The following is a 13,911-nucleotide window of genomic DNA, read 5'->3' on the forward strand; positions in this document are numbered from 1 at the left end:
TCATCTGTAAATTGGGGATAATTGCAGCCCCTCCCTCATAAAATTGAGAGGAATCAAGTCAACAGCAACAACAAAAACACTGAATGAGTGTCTATTCTGGTTAGGGACTGTGCTAGCTGTATAGGATGAAATGAAATAATGCTTGTGATGTGTTGAGCACAGTGCCTGCCGAATTATACACGTTCAACATGTGTTACATGGCAGGTGCTCCAAGTGAAATAGTATATCACACTCAAAATGTGCACGTATGCTAGATTTTAACACAACATATATAAACATGTGTAGCACATCTTTCAATTACCTCCACATTCATTTTCTTACTTATTCCCACAAAACATTCCTGGAGGATAGGCAGGTTAGAGATTTTATGCCATTTTTACCATGAAAAAGCAGAGGTGCTGGGAGGTTACAAGGCTGATGAACTGGTGCCTGGCAACTGGAGACGGCTGGCCATTTAAAGAGAGAGCGGCGGCGGGCAATGGGCCACCTCAGCTCCCCCAGAGGAGAGCCAGCCCCAGCTCAGTGGCCTTGGGGTGGGAGGACCGGCTCGGAGGAGGCGTCCAGGCCCAGGGCGCCCCAACCACGTGGGGAAGCTGCGGGTGGACACGCCCTGGGGCGCACGACCGGTGGCGCGGAGCTTGCAGCGGGCAGAGGCGCTCACGACTCTGGGCACGACGCTGGGTGGCGCTGCCGGGCCGCCCCGCGCCAAACCTGTTGCGCGGAGGGCGCTTGTCGGCCAGGTTAGGGGAAAGGGGTGCTCCGCTCTCTCCCCGAGCCCCCTGCGTCCTCGGCCGCATCTCCCCTGGGGAGTCTACACCCCCATCTTAACGTGAGACTCTCATTCACTTGCCCCTGCATGCCTCACGGCAACAGTTCTAGGCGCGTCGGGTGGGGTGGGAATAAAGTTTTCCCGAGCTGGTCTGGGAGAGGGCGGGGTTGGGCAGGACCCTCCCGGCCACAGACTCCATGGCTGGACTGTGCCCTCTGCCACCCCGGGGGCTCTGCTCTCGGTAGGTGCCAGCCCCGGCGCCGACCGATGGCTGACCCTGCCCGCCCTCTCCCACCCGCTTCCCAGTCCCCATCCCCTCCCCCGCCTCCCGCGCGCACCGGCCCGGCGTCTCCGCCCCTCCCGCGCCGGGGTCGCTGCAGTCCCCGGCTGCCCCCGGCTCCCTCCTCAGGCGCCCTGGCCTCATTCCAGCCTGGGAGCGCCTCGGGGGGAGCGCGGGACAGCGAGGGAGGCCGAGGCGGGGGCCCTGGGCACCTCAGCTCTCCCAACCTGCAGGCGGCCCCGACTCCGGGAGCCGAAACGCAGGGAAAGGCAAGGACCCGGCGGCCGGCGGAGGGGCGGGCGCCGCTCATCAGCCACGCCAGTCACGTCTGGGGCCGCCCGGCCGCCTTTTCTTCCTTTCCCCCTTTGCTTTCTCCCCCCGCTCCCCTCGGCGAGGGCAAAGTGGCCGTGGCGGCGCCATGCCCGGGCCGGAGTGAGTCGCGCGGGCGAAAATGGCGTACATCCAGGTAGGGCTGGGGCTGGGGGCCAGGTCCGCGGGGTGGGTGGGGAGGCCGTGCCCCCTTCGACCGTGAGCGCGCGTAAGAGAGGGCTCGCGGCTGCGCTCCCGCAAACTTGCCTGGGGAAAAAGGGTGCCCGAGCGCAGCAACCTGTGCGCCCCAGGAGAAGAGGCTGGGTACCCCCATATTCCCTCATGCAGGGCCCCTTGCGGACTCTGCACGGGCGCCTTCACCTCCTGGGGAAGGAAGGGGGGGGAGCGTGAGACAGACTTTTCTTCCCACTCCCCAATTCCCCTCCCTTGGCACCCCACCCCAGGGAGGGGCCGAGGCGAGCGGCCCGGGGCGTCCCAGCCACCCGGCCCGCCAGCTGCGGTTGCCTTGGTGACGGCCGGGCTAATTGGCAGGCGGAGTGAGCCTGAGGCAGCTGTTCTGGCCAGGAGGGACAAGGACGTTGTCTCTTCCGGGCACTGGGTGCTAGGGGTGGGGGACACACCAGGGGCGTGCTGGTGCTGGTGCTGGTGCTGGTGCTGGTGCTGGTGCTGGTGCTGGTGGGGCAGCCGATTGCTTAGGGCCTAAGGCCGTTGTCTGGGGGTTGGGAGTTGTGGACCCCCATCATTTTGGGGAAACTCCCCTAAGAATCCTCAGCCGAAATCATTTCCAAGCGTGATTTTTTGGAGGGGGATGGAAAGTGGGGGAGAGCTGCTTGACTAAGAGACCTTTCTCCTTAATACAAGGCTGGAAGCCGTGACAGGTCAGCGCCAAGGTCATGCAGTCAGACCCTTTGCTTGCTTCTGGGACTGGCTCCTCTGAGCCGGGCAGAGAAGCCTCCAGGCTCCCACATCCAGGGTGCATCTGGGCTCACTTCTCATCTCCTCCGCCACAGTTGGGGGGCTGCTGTTCCCCGAGTTTCCCTCTGGCCTACACATCCCCTCAATTTGTCCTCAGACTTCTCATTCGGCCAGGAACTCTGCTCTGTCACCTCATCTCTCTCCTGGTTTAGGTTCGCTCCATTGGCTCCCCTTTCATGAAATCCCTAGGTCATCTTTTCAAGTTCATTGTAGGTCACGTCCACACCCACTGTGTGCTGGATGTTGTTAGGAGGACTATTCAATAGTCACTCAACAAACAGTTGGGTGACCACCTATTATGTGTGCGCACTGGGGACACAGCTGTGAAAACAGCATGGTCCCTGCCTCTCAGAATGCAAATCTAGTGAGACACGAAGAACATCTGAACAGGCTTGTACGGTTCTTATTGCCCACCTTCAGGACCAAGGCGACACAGCTGCTTAGGGGTTCTGGTGAGATCTAAACGTGGGGCTCAGGGAGGTTTTTGTTAGGCGTCCAGTATGAGGATGGCCTGGTGATGCTGCCTTCACTTCTAGAACAAGTTGTTGAACTTTTTCTGTAAAGGGCCAGGTAGTACATATTTGTTTCTTCGAAGGCTGCAAGGTCTGTGTCTCAACTATCCTGCTCTGACTGTGGTGCTGAACAGCCATAGACAATAGTCAATGAATGGGCGTGGCTGTGTTCCAATAAAACTTTATTTGTGAACACTGAAATTTGAATTTTGTATATTTTGAGTCAAGGAGTATTAATCTCCTTCTGATTTTTTTTCCTCAAACATTTAAAAGTGTACAAACTGTTCTTAGCTGAAGTGCCGCACAGAAATAGGCTGGCTGCGGGCTGGATTTCTCAGCCCTGTTATAGAATGTCTGTGTTTGCTTTCATCCTGTTTCTTTCTGGCTTGAATCAGTTCTCCTCCATTGGATCAAACACGTGAACCCAGGAGGCCCAGGGCGAGGAAAGGCTCACAAAGCTTGCTGATAGCATCAGAGCATCTTCCCTTTCCTCTTTCTTCATCTTCCTTGGTTTTTCTTTGCTCTCTGGCACTTACCTTGCACCTGGGTCTTGAGAAGGCTGGCTGGTTGTTCCTTAGCAGGGACCCTGAGGTGGCCTTATCTCTGCTCATCACGGTTTTATAAACGGCTCTCTGATCGCCACATACGGAGGAAAGGCTTCCCTAAATGAAGATAATGGGCATGGATTGTGAAAAAGCATCCCTTTATCCTTGTACTTTGTTGGAAGCTTTTTAAAGCACTTGCTCTTGTATGCCCGATGAGGACATAGCTTTTTGCTGCTTTGCTCACCAAGATAGTCCCTGGTGCCTGAGAAACTGGCCTTGAGAAACCATCCTGTTCTCACGAACCACAGAGAGCGAGCAGATATTTTGCAGCTGGGCAACACACAAGCATTTTCACAGCGTCCTGGGTTAGTCTTTCCATAGAGGAAAGAGGTAACTGAGGCTCAGAGTGGCCCCTTCACTTGCCCAAGTCACATGATTGATTGGCTAGTGGTGAGGCCAGGACTAGCACTGTCTCTACTCAGCTCTTTGCATGTAACCCCCCCACCCCCACCCCCACCCCCCCACCCCCTGCTGCATTCCCGGCACACCCAGCAGGTCTTGTTCTGGTTTGAGTTTTGCTTTTGGAAGAGTTTGTGATTAGTGCCCGAGACTTTGTTTTCCAAGCTGTAGCCATATCCTTACCACTTCAAGGGTTTTGAATTTTTCACGAGCTATGTACCACCTGTACTGTTATTTACTTAATATTTTTTCTATAAATGGATTCACACTTTTATTAATTTAAAAACTCATATGAAAGGGAAACTTTATGTCAAAACCATTTTTAGAAAACCAGGATGACTTGATATAAGCAGAAGGCAATTGGACAAAAGAACCACAATTAGAATAATGCCACAGTCTTGGATTCTAGCTAGAAAGGGCTCCCTGCAAGGCTCTGAGCTGGGGGCCTTCTCTCTGTTTAAAAAGGAAGGGGTGAAGAAGATTAGAAAGATGTTATTGAGTCTTTCTCCTCCTTGCAAGAGAATTGAAAAAAAAATAACTTTTGGTTATTTTGGTTCAAAGTTCTGAGTTCGAGTCCTGCCTCAGTTCATCTCTGAGACATGTCCCAGGCTAGGATGTGGAACTCCTCCTAACCTACCTGGTTTACTTGGCCCCTTTGGACAGTCATCAAGACTCTTCCCTGGAAGAGGGGAGGGAGCCTGTGACTTAGGAACCTGTGAGAAGAAGATGGGATGTGGGGCGGGGTGGGGGGCGGCAAAGAAGGGGGGCAGCCCGTCCCTCCTCCAAGGACCAGATTATGGCTTCCTTTTTGGCTCCCTCTACTTGTGGGTGGTCTTAAGAAGCTTCCCACCATCTCCATTGGCGCAGAATTGGAAGGTAGGGCCTCCAGGAGGGTTGGGGAGCCAAGTCACATCCACTCGGTGCCTGCCTGCATGTTAGCAAATCATGTCTTTTGGGGTTGGCTTCATGGTTATTTCTGTATAGGAAGGTTTGCTCTTCTGAAGTGTGGCTGCATTGGCTAGCATGACTATCTATCCACCCGCACTGATTCATAACAGCATACGGTGCACATCAAACCGAAATGCTCAAGTTTCCCATTTATTCGGTGTTGGCTAGCCAGGAGGCTATCCGCAGCCCTGAAGATAGCAACACCTAGTTAGGAAGTCAGCTCCCTCCCCAGGATGGTAAGTGGAAAGATCCAGGGCTTTTTCTTTTTCTTTTCTGAGTTGCTGGAATATTGCTAAACTGGTCTTGTCTCTCTCTTTTTGTCGCCCCCCACCCCCTCCACCCCGTGGCTTCATCTTGGATCTCTAAAAGGGCAGTTGGAACCTTTAAACGAGGTGGGTTAATTCAATGACTCGTTTGGTCTGGCTTCTAATCAAGAAATGCTTGCTTTTCATTTTGGAGTCTTGTGTGAGGCTGTGGGGAATATTGAATATTAAACAGTCACCGGATGTTGATAAGGGCACTGTTTCCATGCCTTTCTATGGCAGGGAGATCCCGGTGAAAAGGCACTAGATGACAAGATAGGTTTCCCTCCCCACCCCCTACTTAGTCCATTTGATTATCTCTGTGTGCTTTCATGTCACTGAGATTATCTTTTTGAAAAAGACTATTTTTGCTTTGCTCTCAAAAAGACAGACTAATATTCATTGTGTTTCGGAACATATTGTGTAACCCTCACCACGGTGGGTATGCCGCCCACATGTCAAGAAAGACGTTCTCATAAACTACAAAAGAAACTACCTGCAAATGTCTCGCTGGCTATTAATGGCTCCGGCGAGTTGGTGTTTGCCATCTTTGTGCCTGCAATTGGTAAACAGAAATGGAAAACATTTTGTTCCAAGTGTTGACAGACCTCCTGCATGTCGTTATGTCTCACCAGGGATGGGCTGCTTGTAATTCGGGTGTTTTTCCTTTTCCTCCTCTCCACCCTTCCTGCATCTCCTCTCGCCCCCCTCCCCGCCCACCTCCCCCAATGGCCTCAGGGTTTTCTTTCTAGAATCTCTGATCTGCTGCTGTGCAGATGGACCTGCCGGCACTGCTGTCAGAAGTGTTACGAGTCCAGCTGTTGCCAGTCGAGTGAGGATGAAGTTGAAATTCTGGGACCTTTTCCTGCCCAGACTCCTCCCTGGCTGTAAGTAACACTGCTCTCAACTGCCTTGAAAGCAATCTCAAGACCTTTTTTTTATTGTCTGTTTCTGAGAGGGGGTAGGACCTGGGGAAGGAGGATTTGAGGTATGAAAGCAGGGAAGGCCTGGTGCCCATTGACCTCTTTGCCACTGATGGGACATGCTCTGTGCCTCTCTTTTTTTTTTTTTTTTTTGGCAAGCTGGTGAGACCAGCTGGTGGTGGGACTTCTGTTCAGCTAGTTTCACATCTTCTGAGATGTGAACTGTGTAATGCTAAACATGTGGGCACTTTTAATCACGTTGGGTGTCATTCCAAGCGGAAAAAGCGATCTGTGAGCATCTATAGTCTTCAAGGGCTGTCGATTCTAAAGGTGTCCACCCAAGTCAGTACCTGGCAACTGGCCTGGCAGCTGACCCAGTGCTTGGCACATGGTAGATGCTTATAAATGTTTGTTGCCTGGCCGGGTAGATGGAATGAGCAAACAAGTGTATCTTAGCTGATCTGACCAAGAGCTTCAGAAATAGGGAAGCCGAGAAGCACCTCCGGGCTTCATCCTGTCCTCCAACGCTGTTTATGCTCTCCCTGGCGTCTTTCATTTTATTTCCAATTCGTTCTCCTCCCGCGCCTGCATACAACATCTCCATCTGCCAGTCCCTCAGATATTTTGGGAACGCAGTTTTGAAGCTTTTGAGCCACGTGTCTGGCCCATCTCTCTGTGGCTGGGAGAGGAACTTGGCCAGAGAGTCTGGGTTGAGTCTAGAGCAGGGGTGGGCAAACTTTTTGACTCAAGGGCCACAATGGGTTCTTAAACTGGACCGGAGGGCCGAAACAAAAGCATGGATGGAGTGTTTGTGTGAACTAATATAAATTCAAAGTAAACATCATTACATAAAAGGGTACGGTCTTTTTTTTTTTTAGTTTTATTCATTTCAAACGGGCCAGATCCCGCCCGCGGGCCGTAGTTTGCCCACGGCTGGTCTAGAGGGTCTGGGAATCATCGAGTACCACTTCTTATGATACGGAGCGGGAGGCCCCGAGAGGAGAGGCAGTGCACGTGCCCACAGCTGGAGCCTCCGTGGGGACCCAGTGCCGCCTCAGCTAAATCCTTGGGCTGACATTCCAGAAGCTTCTGGTGCCCCATCTTTCCCTCCATACTGGGGGGAGGGTGGGGGTGCGGGGCAGGTCATGCTTCAGTTCTTCCTCTCATTTTCTGTTTTTAGAGGCAAGTATTGCATATTTCCATAACAAAGTGGTTCTGTGTCAGGTTCTGTGAGTTGATATCCTATTTTTTCTACTTTTTCCTAGTTCTGTGACCTTGAGCAAATTGCTTGATCTCTCTCTTTGCCTTGATTTTCCCATCTGTAAAATGGGGATGATAAAAATAATAGTATTTATTTCATAGGGTTGTTGTGGTGATTGCATGAATTAGTGTATGGAAAAGGACTTAAGAACGCTTGACACCTAGATGAGAGTCTTTTTACCCTGTTTTTGTCTCAGTTTCCTCATCTGTGAAGTGGGAACAGTAATATGACTTATTTTATATGGCTGTTATTCAGAGTAATGAGATATGCACATACCATGCTTATCACAGTAGTGAGTATTCATTTCTGTCATTGTATTGATAGGGATTCTTTAAACTGATTTAGAGGCGATGTTAAGGCACTCTTCCATTATTCATAGGTAGTGACCTAATCCCGCAGATGTGTGTAGAGTTGATTGTTTGGTGAAATCGACTCATTAATCAAGAGCTCAGTCTCATTTTCCAGTGCCCTGTGTGACAGAGATTGGCTTAGCCCATCTGGTGTCTTTTCTTTAAAGAATGCCAGCTCTGTGAGGGCAGGGTTTCTCTCTGTCTAACTCCAAAAAAATAGTTGTTGGCCAGCTGACTGACGTACAGGCAGAAATTGAATCCTGAAAGCATCAGTCATCCAATTGAGCCCGGCCGGTGGCTCAGTGGTTGAGTGTCGACCCATGAACCAATAGGTCACTGGTTCTGTTCCTCCTGGTCAGGCACATGCCTCGGTGTGCAGGAGGCAGCCGATCGATGTTTCTCTTTTATTGATGTTTCTATCTCTCTATCCCTCTCCTTTCCTCTTTAAAAATCTAAAAAAAAAAAAAAAAAAATGTAATCTCAGTTTCTTTGGTAGTTATTTCTTGAGTACACCCTGCAGGCACTCAATAGAGTCCTATTGCTGTACTCAGGGGATTTCAAGTCTAGTGTAGGGGCCCCAGTTGGGTGGCTTAGTTGGTGGAGCGTTGTGCTGCTCACTGAAAGGTTGTGGGTTCAATTCTCAGTGAGGGCACATACCTAAGTTTGGGGTTCGATCCCCTGTTGGTGTGAGCATGGGAGACAACCAACTGATGTTTCTATCTCCTTTCCTGTCTCTCGAAAACCAATAAAAAACATATCCTTGGGTGAGAATTAAAACAAAAGCAACTCGTATAGGAGATAAGGCGAGTACTCAAGTCCAGGCCCCCCTCTAGAGTTATGCATTCACACCCCGCACACCCATATGACAGTCCTGCAGAGAGTTTCCAGTGGGAAAATCCAGGGGGAATGGCTTCACCCCGGCATAGCTGGACCCGGAGGCTTAAACACTGACTGGGCGTGCATGCGTGTGCGCTCTCTGTCCTTGTGTCCTGGGTACTGGCCTCATTCTTAAGCTCGCTTCTTCTCTGCCCCATTCTTAACAGCAGCAAAAACACCAGGAAGCGCTCTTTGCCCTGGTTTGGTGTAAATGTGCCCAGTCACTTTTTCTTGGAGGAGACGGTGCTAGGATCATTCATCCCCGGGTTGCCTGACCATCCTGGACCCAGGAGCAGGGTCGTTCCCCCTGGAAACACTTGAACTAAGCTAGTAGAACAGGGTTGGCACACTTTCCCTGTAAAGGGCCCGAGAGTAAATATTTCAGCCTCATGGGCTTATTCTAGTCAATTCTGCCATTGCCGTGCGGAAGCAACCGTAGTCAATACATTAATGAATGACGTGGCTGTGTTCCAGTAACACTTCATTTACAAAATCCGGCTGTGGATTTGGCCCTGTGGTTCGCTGCCCTTTGTAAAAGCCCAGTGATGGCGAACCTTTTGAGCTCGGCGTGTCAGCATTTTGAAAAACCCTAACTTAACTCTGGTGCCGTGTCACATACAGAAATTTTTTTGATATTTGCAACCATAGTAAAACAAAGACTTATATTTTTGATATTTATTTTATATCTTTAAATGCCATTTAGCAAAGAAAAATCAACCAAAAAAATGAGTTCGCGTGTCACCTCTGACACGCGTGTCATAGGTTCGCCATCACTGCACTAGACAGTTTGGATGCTGTGACTGGATCCAGAGCAGGCAAACACGACACATGGACACTACGTCTTGGAAGAGTTGTGAGGATCGTAGAAAATGAGCCTGCAAACTCTGATCATGCAGGGTCTTGAATGCCAGATTAAGGAATTTGGATTTTCTTTTGAACCAGTAGGGAACCTGATAGACATTGCAAATCATAATCTGTTTGCCCCCAGATATCTGGATGGAGTGTTCCAGGTGCCCAGCCACTGAGCTGGATGACCCTTTGGGCATGCAGAGGATTCTTTCAGGGGCAGGGGTAGGACCCTCTGGGAAGACAGTTCTTTTGGTTTTGCCACAAGCAGAGAAGTGGGCTGAGAACTTCCAGCAGAGCCAACACACCATGCAACTTCTGGAGGCGCCGTTGACTGGTGGTTATTATGAATGGTACCACCTAGAATCAATCGTGCAGTCTGCAGCCTGGACACTGTACATGACCTCCATGCTTCCCAGGGTGAGCCAGGTCTTCCTGGAATCCTGGGCATCACTGAGTGCATTTTTGGCACTCAGCACAGTGCACAGTGTTAAGAGAAATCTGGAAAGGGGAAGCGGGTTCAGTCATTCAGAGAGCGAGTTTACAGCTTGTGCTTTCCCCAGCTTTATTTACCAAGTGGGCAGTTGCATGTTATCAAACAGGCAGGGAGTAGAAATGTCAAGTGCACAGGCTTTGCAGTGCTGCTCCTGCTGTGATGTTTGAGCCCAGAACCACAGGGCTGGCAGATGAGCTGGTTCTTTGTGTGGGCGACACATCGTTAGTTGTCACATGTGCTTCTGTCATGGGGGCCCCCAGCTTTCCTTGGCTGGGCTGGCCTAGTGAGGGTCAGGAAAACTGCACCGTCCAGCTGGCTCCTTGGGGGCAGTGCCAGAAAGACCCTCATTGAAGAGTGAATTAAAGTCAGGTTATTTGTTTCTACAACTAGCATGTGCTGAGTACCTACTGTGTACAAAGCTCCACAGGCCTTGCAGGGGATGCCCAGCTCAGACGTGTGGCACTGTGATCCGGAGCCTGGCATTGCTTGACTCAGTTGGGTTTCTACCATTTAACAGTGGTGCCAATTAATTATCCATCCCTCTCCCCACCCTACCCTGGGGCTTATATTTCCTCACCTGTAAAAGGGGCACGGTTATTAATAACAACTAACTCCCAGGTTGTTTTAAGGGTGAAATGAGATGGTTCATACAGAACATTTAGCCCAGTGCCCAGCACATAGTGGGCACTCAGCACCTGGTACCTTTGATCATAGTAGGTACATGTCTCACCACTAAGAAGTGTATCCTGTTATAGGAGGGTTGACAAGACATGCACTCAGATCATTGCGACACAAGATAAATGGGATAAGAACCACAGGAAGGGTGTATTCATTCACTCACTGAGAAAATAAATGTGGAACACCCAGGTGCGCCAGGTAGTAAGGCAAGGTTGGCAGTGGTGACAGATAAGACAGATACAGTCGCTGCCCGTGTGGAGCTGAAGCTTGGTGTCAGATGCAGAAGAGAAGCAAGCAAGCCACAACTGAAGATAAGTGATGCGCAATGTCAAAGAGAGACAAGCAGGTGCTGGGATAAGGGTGGAAGGGGGTAGGAGGAGGTGACGGGGACAGGGTGGGGCCTCTCTGAGGAGATGCTATTGAAGCTGAGACCTGAATGATGACAAGGAACCAAACAGGCGATGGGGACTGGAAGAGCATTCGGCGCAGTGTGTGGGAGGAAGGCAGGGAGGCCTGGTGGGTGCAGAGGATGCGGGGTGGCTCAGGCCTACACTGGTGCTGTGTCAGAGGGCTTCAGCCCAGGCCCTGGGGGCCGATGGCATTTAAGCTGGTCCTGGAAGGCTGGATGGGACCTCACAGGTGGAGGTGACCGCCACAGAGGTATGACAGTGGGGGGACAGGCTGTGCAGGTGGAGGTGCCCCCGTGACTCCTTCCATGGAAGATGCTACAGCTTTCATTTAAGGGAGAGCAAGAACGATTGGCACAGTGTGATCCCATCTCTGTGACCTCCCCAACTTTCTACCCCCCACATTTCATCTGCTGTGTTCTAGAGACCAGGACCAGGGGGCAGGCGAGGACTGTGCGTTTCCCGGCCTTATCACAGCCCCGGTCTTGTCCTCGCCGTGACCCTTATATCACTTTGGAAGAACATCAGGTCCATCTCATTTCATGCACAGGACGCGTCGGAAGACCTTGGAGAATTCGAAACTTGCATTTTTCAGGACTAGTTTCCCTGCAGGCTTAAATGTCAAGCTGGGGGATGCAGGCTTAGAACATATCAATCCACAGCTGAGAGCTTGGGGCATGTTATTAGCAGCATCCATCTCACGGCCACTTTGCCAGCTTTTGTCCCCTCCCTTTTCCTCCCTGCAGCACCTTATGAATATTGGGGGGATCTTAAAGACACCAGTAATGCGAGCTGAAACGTATTGCGCACCTGCCTCCAGCATGCCAAGCCCTGTTCTAAACGTTTCCTATGTGTGAACGCGTTCAGTGTTCACAGCAGCCATGCCAGGTGGGCACCGTTTTACAGAGAGGGAGAGGGAGACACAGAGAGAGGAAGGGACTCGCCCAAAGTCACCCAGCCAGGGTTCAAGCTGAGAGGCCCTGCTCTTTCATTACTACTCCGTGTCCCCCCACCCTCCGACCCAAAGCTTTTCATCTTTTCATTGGGAGCACATTGCATCGTGCCTGCTGCTAATTCTTAGCTGTTTCTTAACATCCAACTATTGTTCTTCAATCATTGATTCTCAGGGCCGTTTTGTAGCTATAGCCCTGCCTCTCAAAGAACCCTTGAGTGACATTGTTATGGATATTTTTAAAAGATGTTAAACTGCAGACAGAGTGGCTGTTGGGATAGCAGAGCATTTCTCACCAAGAGCCACTTGTAAAAGTTGGGATGCACATGAGCAGCCACATGGTTCCTTCCGGACTGAAGATTGACAGGTCTCCTCTTGGCTAGTCAGAGTGGCGCCCCGCCTCCATGGCCACATCCTGAGTAAGTTCCCCACATCTGTCCCTCCGGCCCCAGCTTTGACTGATTGTTCTAAATTGGGAAATATTCATTCATATCATTTCACATTTTGTGCAAAAAGCAAGACGTTATTGAGAGTTTGGGGCTACCACACCATTTCACATTTGCATGATCCCAAGCTGCATAAGCTGCAGGAGAGCGGTTTCCTCGTGGTCTGTTCTCCAAGGGCAGAGATGCCCGTCCCTGGGGATTCTTTGACAACCATCGAGACCTCTTCCCTCCCACAGGATGGCCAGCAGGAGCAGTGACAAGGATGGGGACTCTGTCCACACAGCCAATGACGTCCCGCTGACCCCACGTACCAACTCCCCAGATCGAAGATGCTCATCCTCAGACACGTTGAAGTCGACGTACAGCCTGACCCGGAGGATTTCAAGTAAGCGTCTCTGCCGTGGCAGGGCGTCCTGGCTCGGGCAGTCTTGTGCTGCTCACCTCCCTTCAGAGTCCACGAACTAATCCCACTAGCGGGGTCCCAGACAGAGGAGGGGAGCTGGCTTTCCCAGACACTCAGCAGCAGCCCCAAGGAACGATGTGAAGGACACGATTGTTCCTGGGAGGGGTAGAGTGGGATGACAGTCAGACAGGATGACGGAGCGATAATGACAACGTGGCAGAAATGCCTTGCAGTGATCGTTTTGACTGATTTTTGGTTTTGCTGATCACTTTTCCTTGAATTGGCTCAACTGATTGACATTGTCAGCATATATCATTTCAGACCCCAAAGGCAAGTGTCACCATGTTACATGCAGGGCTTGCAAATTCTAGTGACTCCAGGGTCCAGGTGGGTTGTGTCAGTAACTGCGTAAAGAGGGTTGGATAGAGATAAATATCACCCTGATGCAATGACAAATGGGAGCCGATTCTCAGCCTTGAGAGGTACTAGGGCAGGGTGGGGACTGTGGCCAATTGGGAAGCTAATGCCCTGTTGAAAGGGTAGCTGCTGCTCAGCTATAGCCATGGGGGATGGTGGGCCCAGTATTGCCTGATTTTCTAAAAGAGAAACTGGAAACCTGGGTTTTCAGATGAAACTTTCTTACTTTTAAGCCCAAATAAAATGTATCTCTGGGCTGAATTTGGCTCGCAGGCCACTGAGTTTTTCCCCTCTGATGTATAACGTATGTGTTTGACCATATGGCATGATTTGGGTGGGGAGGAGGAAGGAGGGTAAAGCCTAAGGACTCCCTAAATAGAATCGTTGAAGAAGTATGATAGTTACTTTGAGGTAAGCGCCATTATTGGCTCCATTTCACAGATGGGGAAACTGAGTCCCAGAGAGTCTAAAAGATGTGCCAAAGTCACATGGCTCATTGGTAGTGAGTCATATGGCTCACTAGTAAGTTGCTGAGTTGGAATTTGACCCAGGCACTCCAGCCCCAGGGTCCACTCTGAAAGTGGAGGCAGTATAGGGTAATGGTTAGAGCCACATCTCTGGAGCCACACAGGCCAGGCAGGACCCCGGCTCCTCCTCTTACTAGTTGTGTGACCGTTGGTGAGGGTTTCTGTAAAAGGCTGGGGGTGGTGGGAATACTCATTGGCCAATGCCCTGT

General features: G+C 51.0%; 1 protein-coding gene across 6 annotated transcripts in view; it reads left to right on the forward strand.

The window, feature by feature from the left end:
• Positions 1–1,127: 1,127 nt before the first annotated feature.
• Positions 1,128–13,911, forward strand: part of SYT17 (synaptotagmin 17) — a 74,865-nt gene continuing 62,081 nt past the window's right edge. The window contains exons 1-4 of one of the 6 annotated variants that reach the window (XM_081089845.1): positions 1,128–1,515; positions 5,193–5,210; positions 5,859–6,007; positions 12,592–12,740. In XM_081089845.1, coding sequence (XP_080945971.1) covers positions 1,501–1,515; positions 5,193–5,210; positions 5,859–6,007; positions 12,592–12,740 — 331 coding nt within the window. In that variant the 5' untranslated portion in view covers positions 1,128–1,500. Of the gene's footprint in view, positions 1,516–4,730; positions 5,055–5,192; positions 5,211–5,858; positions 6,008–12,591; positions 12,741–13,911 lie in introns of those variants that run through there. The other 5 variants (XM_081089849.1, XM_081089846.1, XM_081089850.1 and 2 more) reach the window with 5 other exon arrangements.

The sequence above is a fragment of the Myotis nattereri genome (genome assembly GCF_964212035.1).
Source record: "Myotis nattereri genome assembly, chromosome: 4".
Lineage (NCBI taxonomy): Eukaryota > Metazoa > Chordata > Mammalia > Chiroptera > Vespertilionidae > Myotis > Myotis nattereri.